The 18,732-nt window shown below is 39.2% G+C and overlaps 2 protein-coding genes across 3 annotated transcripts in view; both read right to left on the bottom strand.

The window, feature by feature from the left end:
• Positions 1 to 18,732, bottom strand: part of LOC118738824 (sodium-independent sulfate anion transporter-like) — a 63,126-nt gene that overhangs the window by 35,153 nt on the left and 9,241 nt on the right. The gene's annotated exons all lie outside the window — the stretch shown is intronic.
• On the bottom strand, positions 235 to 8,107 carry LOC118740063 (sodium-independent sulfate anion transporter-like). The gene is made up of 5 exons (XM_036471557.1): positions 7,994 to 8,107; positions 1,328 to 1,504; positions 1,051 to 1,255; positions 906 to 991; positions 235 to 390 (listed from the first exon to the last, which is right to left on the bottom strand). Exons 2-5 carry the CDS (start codon positions 1,490 to 1,492, stop codon positions 235 to 237), a joined length of 612 nt encoding a protein of 203 aa, XP_036327450.1. The 5' UTR covers positions 1,493 to 1,504; positions 7,994 to 8,107.

Genomic DNA, 18,732 nt, shown 5'->3' with positions numbered 1-18,732 from the left:
TTGTCCGGCAGAGTTATGTTCGGAGGAGACAATTTTATCAATAAAACAGTTCTATCATTTAAATACTGCGCAAACCAGACAAAGGAATCTGGGCCTGCAGAACGAAGCCTTAACTAAATACTTCGAAAGTATTCTGTGTTTGGTTTAATAACTCTATGCGGTCTAGCACACTCTATATTCTGCTTACAATAAAGTAAATTCAAATTAAAACTAAAACTTTCTGGAGTTCAAATTCTACAATTTACTTACCCTCAGCAGTAGCAAGACGGTAATAGCAATTATGCCTAACGTAAAATCGCCATAGCGTATTTTGTCTAAATTCATAAAGACGGACTTCATTGTATTTAAAAATCCGGAACCACCGCCACCACCACGAATGCCCAGTAGGCCCTAAAAATCAAAAGAGAGCCTTAGTAAAAATATTGCCACATCTCAAAAGGGATGAAAACTTCTCCACCATACATGTTTGTATGTACGCTAGGGTGCATCACCAAAAAAGGCGCGGTTTTTTTCAACATAATTATAAAATGTATTCTATTTTAAGAAATCTGCTGAAATATTTCGAAAAAATATTAGGAATTATGTGAAAATACCTCAAAAAAATTTATAAATCAAATTAATTTTTTTAAATATATTTTCCAAAAAAATCAACTCAGATGACATAATAGTTTAAACTCAAAAGGTCTGCATAAAAATCGTAGAACATTTTACCAACGGAATGGAGATAATAAGATTTTCGGAGTGATGTTCAAATCGGACCAACTCACTAAAGTCTTAATGTTTTTCCGAAATATCTTGGCGAAGGTCTTAAAATATAATACATTTTATAATTCCGATGGAAAAATAGTACAGATTTGATATTTTATGTTATTTTTGTATGCACCCTAATGTACGTATGTACTTACTTTCAGCTGGGAGGTGCCAATAATAACCGCCGTTGCTGAGGTGAAACCGACGGTAACTGGCAGTGAAATTAAATCAACCAGTGCGCCTACAAGAAAATATGAAATTGAGAGTTGTCACATAATTCATAAAAAACCATACACACACCTAAGCGCAGCACAGCCATTAGAAGCTCAACAATTCCAGAGATCAAGCACAGCAATATCGCATAAGCTGGACCTGAATTCAACCCGAAACTTGTATGCCGGCTAGTCATTAGCGCCAGCAAAGCTGTGGGACCGATGGTGACTTGTCGACAGCTGCCCAAGAAGGCATACACAATGCCGCCAATAAATGCAGAATAGAGTCCATACTAAAAATATTGAAATTAAATTTCTATGCATTAGATAGTCGTGCGTATTTAGGTAACACTCGCAGCGCTCACTTGTGGCTCCAGCCCAGCGAGCGTCGCATAGGCCAAACCCTGTGGTAACACTGTTAGACCCACTGTAATGCCTGCAATCATATCAGCCACGGCATCCTGCGTCGTATAGCCGTGTAACCATTTGATGCCCGGTAGCAGTCGGTAAGCGAAATCGATCGGTCGCATGACTCAATAAAACTGAAATAAAAAATTGTTAGGTAATGAAAACATTTTTTTAACAACAATTTTATTCACATTTATTCACAAAGTTACAAATAATTTGTTAATAATAGATAGATACTTAATTACAGGAGGCCATATATGTATGTATGTACATTAGTTTGCACCACAAAAAAAGTAACGATTTTCCCGAAGGAATTATTTATTATATTTAAGACTACCGCCAAAATATTTCGGAAAATTTTTTAAGATTAACGAGAGCTAGGCCGATTTGAAAATAATTCCCAAAAACTCCATTATTTTAATTTTTAAACATTTTTAGAGTTTTAAGCTTAAACTCTTCTTTCTATCAGCTCATTAATTTTTTATCAGGCCGTTTTTTATATTTTCAAAAATAAATCGATTTTTAAGGTATTTTGAGATACGTCCTGCTCGTTTAAGTCTTAATATTTTACCGAAATATTTAAGCGTAAGTCTTAAAATGGAATACATTTTATATTTCAAATGGAAACACGCATGGACAGTCCCGATATTTTGTTTATGGGGAGTGATGCACCGTAATGTACATACATATATATATTCTGCGTGCACAGAAATTTAATACTATTTTTAAATGATCATCTCTGTAATTTTCCTCAAGTGCGCATGTTGAGCTGCTGAGCTCCAATTATTTTTTTTAGCGGCTTTGAATGGAATAAAATTCTAAAACTGTCTCCATTGTATGACAATAATATGTGTTTATCCATTGTTGTATATTTTACTGCAGTAATTTTCGCTTATTAAATTCTATTTATATTGTTCCATTCAATAGAAGTTAACATACATACATATGTACAAACATACGTAGTTATTATTGTAACAACAGTTTCATCTGAAAACTCGTTTATGCACACCAGTTTAGATTTCTACCTATATAGAAAAAGATGTCGCTAGAAGACCTGGTCAATACCCTCTTACCGGGATGCGTAAATTCAAGGTTCCAACATACTTGCTATATATGATCCGGGACTACCTCAGAGACCGTTGGCTTGTGTACGACGCAACACAGGGTCAGAGAAGGATACGTATAATCGGCGAAGCGGCACAGGTGTCTGTAATTGGCCCGGACCTCTGGAACGCCACGTATGACAGTCTGTTGCGCACGGAAATGCCGCAGAGCGCCTTCCTTCTCGCTTTCGCGGACGACGTGGCCGCCGTCATAACAGCAAGAAACGTCCAGCTAGCACAGCTCAAGCTAGGCCAGGTCATGCGTAGCGTCAGTGGATGGATGAGCGATGACGGTCTGCAATTGGCTACAGCCAAAACAGAGATCGTGCTACTCACCAGGAAACGGATCCCAACAATTATAAACAAGATGGTCGGACCTCAACTCGTGACAACTTCTAGGTCTAAAAAATACCTAGTGGGGAAGCTTGACGGCAAACTCACATTCTGGGAACACATCCATGGAGTATGTGAAAAAGCTGCGCAGAGCACGGTGGCTCTAAGCCGGCTGATGGCGAACGTGGGCGGCCCTAACCCATGCCGCAGGAAACTTCTGATGACAGCAGTCCAGTCGGTGTTCCTGTACGAGGCAGAACTATGGGCCGACACATGGAAAGCCAAAAAATACCGGATTCAAATGTTTTCAGTCCAGCGCAGAGGGGCACTACGCATTGCTTCTGCATACCGTACGGTGTCCGCGGACGCGGTTCTAGTTATTTCTGGCGTCATGCGAATTGAGCTACTTGCTTACGAGCGAAAAGATATTTACAATCTCAGTGCCGAGATAGGTCGAGCAGCTGCTGCGGCAAGGGCGCGCGAGCAACTAATCCAACAGTGGCAACAAACCTGGAATGCGAGCCCAAAAGGTCAAACATGGTTGAACAGACCGCATGGGGAAGTCGATTTCTACCTGACGCAATTCCTCACCGGCCATGGTTGCTTCCGAGAATATCTTCATAGAAAGGAAATGGTGGACTCACCGTTCTGTCACTTCTATGGAAACGTCGAAGATAACGTGCACCATACAGTCTTCACTTGCGAACACTTCTTGATTTCGCGCAGAATGTTGGAAGAAAGATACGGAGACATAACTCCGAACAACATAATTTGGGTAATGAGCTCCATGCAGATAAGTGGGAAGCAGTTGCGAGATACGGGAAATTCGGAGAGAACGAGAGGACGGATGTCTATTGAGGACACTGAAATGAAACGCCCCTACAAAAGATCAGCCCCGAGGCTCTAGCAGCGCGCTGCTGCATCTGAAGACATGCAGAATTGCGGTGGCAGAAGCGGGATTCTTGCACGGGCGGTGGGAGTTTGGGTTTAAGTGGGTAGCCCAACACTCTTCGGTGGTTTTATGAAAAAATCATTTTGGTTAAAAAATATAATTCTTAAGATTTTTTATGAAAATAATTATGTATGAAAAATTACTTGTTAGAAAAATAATATGTATCAAAATTGTTAAAATTTACCATGCATCAAAAAGAATAATTTTATTTTAGAATACATTATTTTTGGACAAAACAATGTTTTGGAAAGAAATAGTTTTTATAGGAACAAATTATGAGTTTGATTCAAAATCTTTTAGAAAGAAAAATTGGGGAAAAAATTTGTTTAAGTTGAAATTAATGAACATTTTTAGAAAGTGGTCCTAGGAGATTTAAGCAGTTTTCGCTATAATAACAGCAGAGCTAGCCTACGCGGAAACGGGAATCAACTCAAAAGCAAACTTATACGTACGTAGACGGCCTTTGCAGTCGGGAAGCCATTGATAGGCTGCAGAAAAATTATGTGCGAAAGCAGCCAAACTAACCATACTCGCTTCTTAATAAGACGGTTATAAAGGAAAGATTGCAGAGTTGCTTCCGGATTGTTAACGGGGCATATCCTGGGGGCTGCTCATGTACTAAGAATGGGTATCAATAACGTGGACAGATGCAGGAAGTGACATGAGCGGAAGACCAGTTAAACCTTATATCATCTTCTATTGCGAAGCCCGCACTGTCAAAAACACAACTAAAATGCTAAGGAGCCTATTAATTCGAGAACTTAGAGGATATCCCAAAAGTAGATCAGAAATTCGCAAAAAGCGTTGACATCCTTTGTGATGTCTACTTTGACGCCTAAAATCGAACTCTAATTGACAACGCTAAGGACCTACCGATCTATGTGTGTACCACAACACCGGCCAGATTAACCTTAACTAAACGAGTACACTTTTCAACTCGGTTTGAAAAGGTGATTTTGCATGTGGCTTGAATTTACTGATGTTGATTATAACTGGGTAGACATAATGCACAAACGTAGCATGAGATGCACATCAAAGTTAATTAAAAACACATTATCTCTATAAAAGTACAATAGACAATGGTCATACGGCCAGACATTTATTTTGCATAATTTGTTGATAACAATATAGAAAATGATAAAAAGAATTAACAGACACTAGCTATTACTAGTCAACAACTATTAAATTACAATTTTTGCAGGACAATGAGTCAAAACACTTGTACTGTAAAAAGCTAATTAAAGTAGGAAGTAAAGAACTACAAAGGAAGTTACAAGCGTTAGCCAGATATATCTTCCACTGATTACGTATTACCGTGACAGTCAGTATCCCACACTGGAATTACTGGGGCCGTTGTTTCAGCATCTAATACTGTATATATTAACAACCCCCATCTTGAGACGTGCTCAAGCCGAGAGACTCCTTAGTCCTGGATAACATACTGTTGTGACGCCGTTAGTGAGCACATCACGCCCATAGCTATTTTTACCCAACAAGGTGCATACATGGCATTAAAAAGCTCACCCGAGGAATGCAACTACTTCGCCTTTCCACCCATCGCCAACTTTCATCCCACTCCAACTCCTGTCTGAAGACTAACCAGCAATTCTTGGCCCCTCACTATGTCTGTTCTCTGTGTCATACCGTAATGTGACTTCAGTCAATTGCATATATTGGCTGGTGACACTTTCGGTTTGGTACTGGCCTGTGCACCATACGCGAGTGGACAACCCTCGTCGCAGAGCTTTGTAGCCGTAATCGTCACCTAGCAGCATTCCCACAGCAGCAAGGTAGGCAAAATCTGCATCGGAATAAAACCTCCCGAAACAGACGAATATCTTACCATTTAACTGCAACGAGCTGCAGAGTAAGATCGTGAAGACAGATTCGTGTGTCGGCCGCAATTCCAAAAACAGATTTGGAACGTAAGCGAGACAAAACGGTGGCTTGGGGTTCTTCACAAATCACACCGTCTCATCGATGCAGATATCACCTGTAGAGATATCACTCCAGAATGTCACGGTATTTCCATACGGTCAGGCGAGTCCGAAATATTAACCGATTAAAATCCCCCTGCCTCTCGCGCTACCTAGAAGGATATCACCCTGGCATTGATGCGTTATTTAGAAGAAAAAAGCTTTTTTTCTTCTTTGGTGGCTTTAGGAGGCATCACGTTTTTTGGCAGACAACACGGTGACACGATTTGGCACAGCAGGTAAATGATTCGACGATCTACAGCTTCGCGGAAGTTAGCAAGAGTACCTTCACCACCCTCCTCATACTAAGCGAGTTTCTAATTGGCGAACGTCAGTTTTCCAAGGCAATCACTGTTGCTCGCTTCTTACCCACCGGACGTTAGGCAGAAATCCGTTCTAATTCCCGTCCAAAAATGCTGCACTGGCAAACGGGCATGGCCAAGTCTGACAGATCGATCCCGGAGATTCGATGGCTTGGCAACTGGTAGAGAAACGCAAGCAGAAGAAGTGGGACGATTCTACTATAGCCTAGAATCTAGTCTGCATCATTCAATGGATATGGTCAAGCGTCGAGTGATAAAAAGGCTGTATAGACCAGAGACCAAAAATTTTTCAAAAAAATAAATGCTGGACATTTTCAAGGAAATTTATGAATAAAATTTTAACAAGGACATTTTCTTTACATATTCGTTCTTAAGTACCTAAAAATTTAATCCATTTTAATTCTACAGAATTGTCTCCCTTATTTGATACTTTAGTGTTATCGCACTGAATGTTTTAAGTAATTTTCTAGTAGTAACTAGAAATTTCAAAATCCTTATAAAAAATAATCAAGACGCCAGAGAGAAAAACTAAAAACGCAGAATTTATTGATTTTTGCTCGTGTCTAAAATTGACTGACGCACGGTGCTGTCGAAAATATTTTAAATCGGGGAAAAACGACCTTGCTTATCACGCAGTTTACAGAATGGTGAAACCACCAAATTTAATACGAGCGTCCAGTACATAAACTTGGGCTTCGTCCGAACTTATACTTTTTTAAAGTTTTTTTTGTATTTTTCGCGCTTTAAAATTCTGTTTAGTAAGGAAAAAGTTTTACTTAATCACAATCAAGGCGAATTTATATAAGGTGGTGTTACTAGCTCAGCTGATTTTGTGTATGTGTTTCGCCGCACGGCTTCTGATATCAAATTGAAAAATTTGGTTTGAATTTCTACACACACTCTTACAGATTTTGACAGTTTATGCCGCCAAAGCAAAAACAAAATACATGCAAATTTTTGTTTTTGTACTCCTGCTATCACCTTATATTAATTCGCCTTGATCACAATTTTCACATACATAATTGAATACTCTTTCAATTAAAAAAAAAAAATCTTTACTCACATTCGACAGTTAACTTTAAATTTTTGTAATGAAAATCTATAGCTAACTGCCGAATGTGAATTAACTCGTCCCTGTGAAAACGGCACTTATTGATTGTACACTTGCTAGGCACTTTTAATAAGAAAACAAGAATTTTTTCGTATTGTAACGAAACGACTCGCAGCACCGAAGTAGAACTACTAACTTAGTGAAATTGTGAGGTAGAGTATCTTATCTTGATATTCAAACACATATAGTATACATATTACAATCGTAGCATTTCAGCTGAATTGTTTGTTTATTTTTTGCTATTCCCTTTGAAATGCATCCTTTTAAGATATTTTTGAATTCATCACAAATGGGTACACAAATATTTAACCAGTTGTCACTTGCCAGTGAAATTTCTTTATGAATACGAATTTCTTCCGTACACATTTTAACATCTAATTTTTCGTTTAAATTAGTATGCACAGCATTTTTTCTGTAGTAGCGCTAGTACAAAAGCAAGCATTCATAATTTTTTACGATTAAGAAAGGCGATATTTGTTTATTCCTTACATTTGATTACGATTACAATTTGCACAAGTGTTTGCCACTACATATTTTGTTTAACTACTGTTTACAATTTTTAGGTGAAGGCTTTGATATGTATTTCTTTATATTTGTTTGTTTGCCTGTTGCTCATTGCCATCAATTTTAGCGCAACTGGGTTTTATAGCACTTTCTTTAGCTGTTTACTTTCTGAAATAATTAATCAATATTTAATAGGCACAAATTCTTTATGGCACTTAATTTTTAGGTAACGAGGCATTTACGCATTTCCATGAATACCCATAGTATTTTTTTTTGCCTACCAGCGTATATGTATGTATGTATATGTATCAAAATATTTACATGTTTATTAAAATTATGTAAAATGCGTTATACCCAACACTTTCAGCCCCTTTAGCGAGCTCGAAATTTAGAACGTCCGTCAACGTTTAAATGAAATCAAAAACTGATCGACCTTAAACACCCAGACCGATGGCAAACTCCTACTGAGCGAACACAGTATGCCGGCAACCGGCTCAAGCCTCGCCAACTAAATAGTACGTTATCAACGAAAGTATCGAAGCGATTGAATTATGTATGTACAGTGGGACATATCTACTAAATACTACATATAATTACAAGGCCACCCCTTTTGGTGGGTCAGTCTTATAAAACATAGATGATTTTCGTTGCATTCTACATCATACACTCAGGGCTCACTAAAGTCTATAGCGGCTGCAATTTTTCCTCTGTCTTGGAGTAAGCGGCTCGCTATATAGACGTGTATCCGGTTAAGAATCTACCCCCTCCCACGTAAAAAACCCCTTCCAATGGAAAGCAAACTATGGCCTCATCTCATCCGAGACCGCCCCCCCCCCCTCTTTTTTTTGAAGACGACCTGGATGTACCTGGAATGTTCGGGGAGGGTGCCTCTGTCAGGCTTGTTGATGTTCTCGTTAGTACAAAATCTGACACCACCGCCATCCCAGAATATGGGCGAGACAAGACAAAAAATGTGTGTGGCCGGGCTTACGACGTCTACTATAGCTGTCATGTAAAGGAGCGCAAATTCGGTGTGGTGGACGAGCGTCTAGCCACAGTCCGCATCAAAGCCAGATTCTTCAACATCTCACCCGGACGGAAGAGAGGGACGAAGCGTCCAAAGACAGCTTATATGAGCGCTTCAGTACTAAGTTCATGCATAAAAAAATCCATTACGCTACTTGGCTGTGTCCAGATCGAAAAACGGGGAAACAAATCGATCATGTTGTGATAGACGGAAGGCACGCTCTCAGTGTTTTAGACGTACGTACACTCTGAGGTCCAAACATGGACTTGGATCACTTTCTTGCGGCAGCCAAGATAGAAACCGCCTCTGTCTAGCAAAAAATGTGCGTCCAACAATGCGAGGAAAGCTCAACGTCGAATAGCTGCAATCACAACCGACGCCCAAAGCATTCGCCACTCGCCTTTTCTCAAAGAGCACAACAATCCGACATTGCACAGGAACCACATCCTAGTCGGACTTGGTTGCTTCCAAAATATACTTATAGCATAGCACGGTTCTTTTTCCACTTGGAAGTAATTCTATAAACATGAAGTCTTTAATTCCCTTTTACGAAGGCGTGCAACACAGCAAGAACGGTAGTTTAAGACGGAAATTTTGCATGAAGTTGTTATTGTTGGTTAGGAGAGCTTTGTAACGTATTTATTCTTGTTCGGATTTATTTGCCGAAGTCAAACCATTACAAAATGCTGACTTTAGCAGTAAAGTTTTCACGACTTAAAGATTTTTAGTCTTCCATAGTACTGAAAAAGAATGAATGTAGCTATTTCTACATGTAGATTTTTTCTAATTTTACCTACAGAATTTAAATGTGCTTCGAAATTCTTGTGAAAAAAACCAATACTCTAAAAGGCATTCTTCTGGAACCACATTCTGCATGATCAGACTGGGATTTCCCGCCGCCCAAAAAGTAGTAGGATTTCAGCGAGCCCGAAAAAATAACTGGCACGATTGGGAATGTCAACAAGCAGCAGAGAAAACAGATGCCGCCAACCGGACAACGCTGCGATCGGGTGCAACGCGAGCCATGCGGAATTGTTATAAGGAGCTGAAGAGTGAGACATATTTGCCGCAAAAACGCGAGTGCGAAGAGCATAAAATGCTGGCCGACAGGAAAAACACCCGCAAATTTTTTGCTGGGAGAGAGGCAACTTACGGAAGGTTTCAAGACTAGAAGAAACTAATGTAAGAACTACCGTGGCGACCTAGTGACCGATGTCGAGAACGTGCTTTAGTTATATAGGGAACACTTTTCCATTACACTGAATAGTAGCAGCACTAAAATTGTGGAGAAGACAAACTCGAGCCCCAGTCAATGGTGACAAATATAGAAAAATAAAAGTGATCGTATTTTGTTGAAACTCTTTACTCCTACAGGAATTACTTCACGTTTATTTCAAAAATTCAATCGGTGTTTTTGTACCGGTTGCCTATTTTGAGAACTCCGGGTTTTTAGCACCGGTTACCAATTTTGCGAAAAGCGGAGTGGTCACACCTATTTTATTGATTAGGGTTATTCAAAATATGAACTCGAGGTTTTCCTACCGGTTACCAATTTCGAAGAATGCGAATTCTGAGTCGGCCGAATATTTTAATTTAAAAAAATTATAGTATTTTGCGTAAAGATCTCCCTATATATCAGTTTTTTTCATAATAACCGTTATACGATAATTGATTGGTTATTTGGCCGATTTCGACAACATATTCTCTACTCATGAATATATCAAAATAGTGTATAAAGTGGGTTCCCAATTGAAGTGCGACAGGTACAAAAAAAGCGATTTCATTTTTGAAATGACCATAATAAAAAAATAGGCGTGACTACTCCGCTTTTCTCAAAATTGGCAATCGGTACCACAAACCCGGAGTTTTCAAAACAGGTAAACGGTACAAAATCCTATTTCATGTTTGATATCAACGTGAAGTAAATAATACCTGCAGGGGTAAAATTTCAACAAATTACGACCTCTTGATTTTTTTTACATTTATCCATTTGTGCGTCACTGCGATGCGGTATTTGTCAATAGTTTTTAATTATTTAGTAATATTTTATGTCCAATTGAGAGATAGGACATTTACTTATTTTGATTAAAACATTTTTCTGAACAGCAAAGTACCTTTTTTCCGATGCGGATGTACTCAAAGGACGATAATCTACGTAAGTATGTTAATTATTTTGGCATTCCACTTCCTTTTTACGCCTACTGATCTGACCCACTGTGTCAGATTCGCTCTCGTTTTTCCCCCCGATTCCTCCACGCATTGTGACTGTGATTTCTGTGTTCGTTGAAGTTAAATTAAAAATTTAGAGCGCACGCCAGAGTTTGACCTGCTTTGGCACGTTCAGTTGCTCTGTTCTCTTTTGCCGGTTTGCGATCACGTTTTGGGGATAAATCTACAGAGGCAAACTAGATGAATGCGGTTTCCACATGAGATACGCCAAAATGAAAAAACAACTACACATACATATAATCAAGATCGATAGCTGGGATGTGAACTCACGTGCACATTTATACATACTACATACATACTAGGAATGTTAATCTTCGGCCTTTTTTAGGTCCCGAAAATCCCGGGATTCTTGGCAAATAAGAAACTACTTTTCTTGACCACTATTGGCTATATTTATTTTTTTATTTAATAATTAATATTTTTTTTATAAATGTCCAGCTCATTATACATATAACACCGTGCGATAGAAAATTTTAAACACAAAAGTGAATATATTTGCGTAACCATGAGCCAAATACTGTAAAATTGTGTTTTTAGTTTTTCACTTTGACGTCAGTAATTCAAAAATGATTTAAACATTTCAGTAAAATGTGCTTAGGGTATCAAATTAAAGAGTAAATTCTGTAGAATTGAATCAGATTAAATGTTTTGGTGCATAAAGTCTGGTAAATATTGAAAATGTCCTTTTAAAATTGTATCCTTGAAATTTCGCAATATTTGTTTCGAATTTCGTTGTTCTAACATTATCAGCTTAAAAAATTACATCGTCTTCCTTGTGAATCCAAAAAAATTTTTATTTTTTTAGGTTCTAAAGAAATTTCCTCTTTCATTTGGTACCCACATTTTTATTCTACATTGCATTGAATATATCTTTGAAATTACAAAATCCTTTAAAATAAATCCTGACGTCAGAGAGAAAAAATAAAAACATGGGTTTTAAAGCTATTTATTTATTTTTTATTCCCGGGACCGTAAAAAGCGACAAAATTAACATCCCTAATGCAGACATATGTACCAGAGAACAGCTTTGAGTATGATCGAGCCTTTTTGATCACACTCACTAAAAATCAAGCACAAGCGAACGCCACACTCGGCTACTATGTGTTCGATCGAGATGCATACCCGACAGCTGCTTTGGTTACGAACGAGTCTGTTCGATCACCCTCGCTATAAATTGAGCACAAGCGAACACCACACTCGGACACCCGCAGCTAACCCGAAAATTTGTGTAACAATGAAACGGACATCCGAACATTGCGATAAAATGCAGGACAACAAAGAAATTTACGCTGAAGGTAACTGGCGCCAATATGTTCCCACAAAGCATACGAAAATGTTGTTGCTTTGTGCTTGTGCATACGCAATGAAAAAATTAGAAGCGAAGTATACAAAAATGTGTTTGCATCTATTTCGTATAGTTTCGCGTGGAAAGCTGTGTGTGTATATATTAGAACACAGCCTAAAACTATGTAGGTACATAAATACTTTTACAAAAAATAAATGTGCTCCGAGTGTATAGGGCTTGGGCATTGCCGATCTACACACATTTATACCTAAATGGATGTAGGCGTCGTGATGCCGCATTTTGTATGAGCAAAAATATAAGAAATGGTTAAATGTACACTTAAACAAACTACCGAAAAATTCAACCTTCTCTTTACCCTCTACGCACAAAAACTAAGAGCACCGCGATGAGAAGGCAACATTTTTTGTAGAAACAAAAACGTCATAAGCCAATCAAGAAAATTTTGTGCACACTCGGGTTGAAACTCGAACACCCGGGTATATTGAGCTGCAAAGCACCCGAACCCAATCAAGTATGTATGAAAAGCAATCGGGTGTTGTGGCCAACATGTTCGTCTTGAGCTCAGAATAGAGATAACGAACAATACTTCTGCTCGTATACAGAGAACGATGCAAAGCGGGTTTTGTTAGATGATCGAGTATACACGAAAATCATGCACCCGCTGCAGATGTCTGATATGTACCATATGTACAGAAGTGCTACATTTAAACATTTGTTAATGAAACCTACTCCCATTTTTCCTTTTGTTATTTTATTCTTTATTTGCGCACCACTCAAAGCAGTATCAAAAGTGTTGAGAATTAATTGGAAATGAAATTGGAATTAATAAACCAATTGAAGTGATCAATATTTAGTAAAGTAAATACATATTATGGCGACATATGTACTTTCATAATTACGAGAGTTAATTAAAATTAGTGGAGTTTTAAATGAGACTACGGAAAAACGTGTTACATTATTTTAGCTCCATCTACGGTTGGGAACATTTGCCTCAGACTAGAAGGCAGGTATATCTCAATATATCTGCGAAATTTACGGCTAAGTTGGACAAAACGCCCCTTCACATATCTAAATCATACAGACCTATAAGCCTAGCTAGAATGAAAGATATAACGATTCTCCTTATGCTTTTAGACCCATATAGTTATGTACTAAGACGGAAAAGATCCTGCGCCAGATGGAATACCTAACAAGGCTTTGAAAACTGCAATTAGCGAATGACCAGATTTATTTGTAAAAGTTTTTCAGACTTCGATGGCTCCCGGCTAATTCATCTCGACTAGGCGATAGCCATCAATCTATCCGATCTTGAACGCCGTGCGAAAGACTACCTTAACTCGATGAACTATCCTAACTTTGTACTAACTCAGCGCTGTCAGACTAACTTCTCTCTTAACTCCATAGGTTAACTTTCTAATATTATTCAGAGAGATCGAGAGAGAGAGGAGAGAGACAGATTCTGAAAGTACTGTTCCATCAAGACAATGCACGGGTATACACGTGTTTAGTCACCATAAAACAAATCCATAACTTTGGCTACGAACTCCAACCCGATCCACCAAATTAAGTCAACAGCGACTATTTCTTCTTTCCAAAGCGAAAAAAAGAGCTGAGCGGTAAGAGATTTGCATCGAATAAGAGGCCTGGAATTAATATTTTGATCTAAAAGGAGATTATGTTGGGAAATACAACTCTTTTTGCCGAAAAATATATCTTTTATTCACTGACTTTTCAAATTGCTATCGTAAATTCAGCAGTTGTTAACCTCGATCTGGTCTTCCCTGCAGAAAGCAAGTGTTTCAATATTTCAAAAAGGTTTACGGCGTTTTCTTTTCTACCGCAAAATGTGGCCTTCTCATTGCCCTTTCCTTAGTATTTGAGAGCACTCAGCACTGAGAAGGCAACATTTTTCTGTAGAAAAGAAAACGCCATAAATATTTGGAATACAAGGATTATGCTGGATTTCCACTAGGCATTAAATGACAAAAATGACAAATGACAAAGTTGGGCATTAAAAAATATTCGGGTCATTATATTAACAAAATTGTCATTAATTTCATTTCCACATGGCATTTTTTTAAATGGCATACATTTTTTGCAATTTCAATGCCTAGTGGAAATGCGGCATCAGTTAGAACTCACATCCCGATAGAGCACTTGAGAAGCAGTAGGTGCCTCTATGGTCGGATGTGGTAATTAAAAAAGTGGCTTTACCGGATAATCATCCGTTCGATTGTGGTTTGTTCTTTCGCAATTAGGTCGCCAGATAAAAAAAAAAAACTACCCTAACATTCCGTATAGCAACGTGGAGTTAAGCACAAATAAATATAGTGGCTATGGTGGCCAAACGCGCTTAAATAAACTTCACAGATTGGCTTTGCTTTCGATCAATGGATCTGGGTAGACTCTTCGAGAGCTCACCACAAGTGTATGTAGAACATGACATTGCTTGTGTTTGATTGGTAAACGTATGCACAAGGAAACTCACAACGACAAGAAGTGCTGCGTTCCATACCTAAATCGGCATAGTGGATGAACTCTTACTGAAACCGCTATTCCCAAATACCGGGCACAAAGAACGAGGAAGCAACGCAAGGTGCTATTCACTTTTATCAACTTGAATGAGGCCGAATTGCAAGGTCGCGATTGGGATCTGAGAGATCATTTTATAGCAAGATCACCCTCAAGCCCTAGCTGCCGTCGCGTCATCGGGAAGGACGGTGCCAAGCAAAAGCTGAAAGACACAGCGCTTTTTTTCCGTATGATCTCAGCCACCGAAGGCGGTATGAACGCGGAGGACCGTTAGATCATTTTAAGAAAACCAGATTGGTATGCACTGTGGGTGCTGGCACCCCAAAATCACACAAGGGATCTTATTCGGCCAACCACGGACGGCATGGACAGTTTGTTGGACTTAGCTCCAACAAGAAAGCTTTAATAAGTAATGATTTATAAGTAATCATGAAATATTATGACCAAGCCATTATGAATACTTAAGACAATTCTACATAGGTGCACGTAACCTATATTGTGCACTGAGGTGCTTCAAACGTAGGAGTTTTGTAGATTACACCTCGAAGATACTTTCAATACAATCTAGCAATACTCCATATGTTGGAACATCTTACGAAATACAAGTATTTACTATCAACTACAATGCGAGTACTTCAACACTTGACAAGTGTTTTTCTGATGAGGAAGCTATTGAAACGTTCTTTTTTATATCTACAAATAATTGCTCAATATACATACATACAAATCAGTCAATAGAACTGATGAATTTTAAGTTTGTGTAATAGTCTAAAGCTTTAAGCGCTTGCATGCTAAGAATACTTCAAAGTGTCTTTGACTACCCGCCTTATAGACGTTTATATAGGTACATAGCAACGGGTGAGAGCAGCAATCACTCTAGCAGAAATACTACCTGTCTAGGAGGTGATAAAACCGTTTACCTAAGTGGTGTAAACTTATATTTGGTCTAGGCGACATCTTAGCGGTATGCTCAGGCGGAGAATTTTTCCTCCTAATCCAGGGCGCTTGCATCGGTAATGAAATAATGCTGATGATATAACGCTCTCATATTGAGAAAAAAATTTCGGTTTAAAGCCGGAAGTACGAGATGTCGCCAAGATGTTCCCTTCACTTTGAGAGAAATTTCATCGGTCATCGCTAGGTTATGTCAGGTTTGCTTAAGGCAACCACTTGTCAAGTGGCCCACTTAGACGGTGAGCGTTGGTCCTTTGTATTAACCGCTAAGTTCAAGCAAGAATCGTTTCGTGCAGTGAAGAGGAGAAGTATCTTTTCTTAGCGGCATTGCTTCGAGCGTACCGCCGCTGGCCAGTTCATCAGCCACACAGTTACCTGTGATGTCACTATGGTCTGATACCCTGGTATACCTTGATAATATGTGCGTGGAGAAAGACCTAGCTGGTGCTAGGCTATGTAGCCACGCAGTGATGAAGTCAAAGCCCTCGAGAATCCTTGAGTATCCAAACCCCGAGTTAGTCAAGCAGCCAGTGCGCCTAAGTCTGACCGCCGCCCTTGTTGCAGCTGCTTTACCTGCGATATCGGCCGGCTCTATATTAAGCGCCCTTAATTCCAATGGGGGCAGCCCGTTGCACTCGTTCCTGCCCACAGGCTAAAGTAGCCTTTTCCATTGCATTCCACCAGACGAGGACTCCATTAAACGTAATGTGCTTAACTATTGTTTTCTACAGCCAGTAAATAACCTTGGCAGAGGGGCCCAATCTCTCTTATCCATTACCTCGATATAAGGCCTCGACTTGACCATGTCAGAAAGCGACAGACAAATGCCCCCGAAGAAGTTGCATGGGGCACCCTATTCATATGTCCTGGTTAACAAATAGAGTTCCATTTTACAACAAGTCCCAAGTTAGCGGACCATCTAGTCATCAGGTTCATATATCCCTGAGTTAAGTCGTAGAAGGTATCCAAAAAGTTTCGCCTCAATATAAGTGCGGATGATCCGCATAGGCAATCGTCCTGCGCTCTTTACGCGCCAGCTCCAGAGAAAGAGCGAACGTTACTACTTTGGGCCGTACCCCTGCTTACCATACGCTGGACGGTGGCACCATTCTATACCACGAAATTTTAATCCAAGAGTACGCTGACTATAGTCCCCGGTAGTACATTGTTAAAGGTCGCCTCTATATCGAGAAAGGCACTCACGCTAAAGTTTTTAGGTAAGAAAGCTTCCTCAGTCGACCACTCACTTGCGCACAAGCCGGTATCCACCGAACTAGCCTTGATGTATGCATATTTAGCTGCCAACAGGCGATCGACCAGACTCTCCAGAGTTAAACAAAATTATGAGAGCCTGATTGGTTCAAAACAGCGTTGGGCAGAGAGAGCTTTTACTCTGCTCGCCCTGGAATAGATGTGAGAGTTTTCTCCAGCATTCGGTATAGACGTCACTTCATGCCTTTGGAAAGGTTTGTAGCTCTTCCTCATCACCATAGTTAATTAAAAAATTACTATTCGGACCTACGAACCGGACGAACGTGTGGCTAATAGTACAGTGTACTGTTATTATGTATTTTCGCGATAGTCCGTATATTTATTCGACTTTTAAGACCCCCATCAATGCTTTACATCAGTGATGCTCAAGACAGCACCGCGGGCAGTACTTTTTAAAGCTTTCTATAGATTTTACATATCTATATGGGCGCACATGGAGTAAAAGCTCTCTCAGAGCTTCACTGATCTAGATCAGCGATGGGCAGAGAGAGCTTTTACTATGCACGCGCCCATATAAAATGTGTAGAAAGCTCAAAGGAGCTTTGCATGCGGGCAAGGCCCATCGCTGATCTAGATGCTCAAATTTTCCTTCCGCAGCTTACAAGAGCAGAACTTTCAGTGGCGCTTGTTAATACAAGAAACTCAGTCTAAAAAACACTACTGTGGTCTGAACGTCTGTACGCTTCGCTCAATGAGAATTTGCGGGAGAAAATGCCAGATGCGTCTCCTGTGTATATTTTGTAGCCGTCTGAGTACATACACATGTACCTACCTAAAAGGTGAAAAGGTCCATTTTTTTCATAATTTAGTATTTGATGCAGGATGGCAGGTAGTACGAAACTATATCGATTTTTCGTCTTTCCTGAAAAATTTAAAAAAATGGACCTGCCACCTTTTCCCTCTTAGGTAACGATATATTAGACATATTGAAATAAATATGCCAGCGAACATAAAAATACTTAAAAATAGTACATACCGGCTAATCAAGAATGTGCGGCAGTGACGCGAAAATAAACAACTTTTTATTACAAATTTTGATGGTCGATAATGAACTTTGAATGCAATAAGGAAAAAATTGCGTTTATATGTACGTAGTTCAAGCAAAAAAAAAAACTGCACATGGTATACCTTCTTGCTTTTCGCACAACGGTTCTCGTGCTGTTTGACCAAAATTTTCGAAAAGATAAAAAGTTTGCACATTTTGTTTTGCTTATCGCACTTCTTCAATGAGTAATAGTCATCAGCCAGATATGTATGTATGGAAGTAGGTATGTGTATATATGTATATGGACAAGGTCTCAATGAGTTATAAATTAAATTAAGAGATATTTTTGTTTTAATTTATTCGTCTAACGGGCTAAAAGTAAAAGTATAGTCAGACGTAAGAAACACGATCGCTAAAATAACATTTGGGTAGGAAGGCGTATATGAAAAACGTTATACATTCATAATTATCTCCACCAAAAGGCATAAATGCCCATTATTAAAAAATCGTCAAAATGGCGCTTACAACAACTTTTTTGTCCAGGCGACGATATATCGTCGCTCCCAACGAAGAGTAGCACATCTCAAATTACCGTGGAAGACTAGCACGTTTCACTATTCGCGTCGAAGACTAGCACATTTCATTATTCGCGTCGAAAAGTAGCACATTTCAGATTCTCGCGTGGAAGACTAGCACATTTCACTAATCGCGTGGAAGACTAGCACATTTCAGATTTTTGCGTGGAAGACTAGCAC

This window comes from Rhagoletis pomonella, unplaced genomic scaffold (assembly GCF_013731165.1).
Source record: "Rhagoletis pomonella isolate Grant_MI unplaced genomic scaffold, Rhpom_1.0 Rhpom_scaffold_00005, whole genome shotgun sequence".
NCBI classification, from domain to species: domain Eukaryota; kingdom Metazoa; phylum Arthropoda; class Insecta; order Diptera; family Tephritidae; genus Rhagoletis; species Rhagoletis pomonella.
Note: the sequence above shows the minus strand (reverse complement) of the source record. Positions and strands in the feature narration are given on the sequence as shown.

Excerpts from the sequence above, each read along its gene's own strand:
- LOC118740063 (XM_036471557.1), bottom strand. The coding sequence starts at position 1,492 with ATGCGACCGATCGATTTCGCTTACCGACTGCTACCGGGCATCAAATGG. Across the intron at positions 992-1,050 it reads AATGGCTGTGCTGCGCTTAG|GCGCACTGGTTGATTTAATT; the intron begins GTGTGTGTATGG and ends ATTTTCTTGTAG. Across the intron at positions 391-905 it reads TTGGCACCTCCCAGCTGAAA|GGCCTACTGGGCATTCGTGG; the intron begins GTAAGTACATAC and ends TTTGATTTTTAG.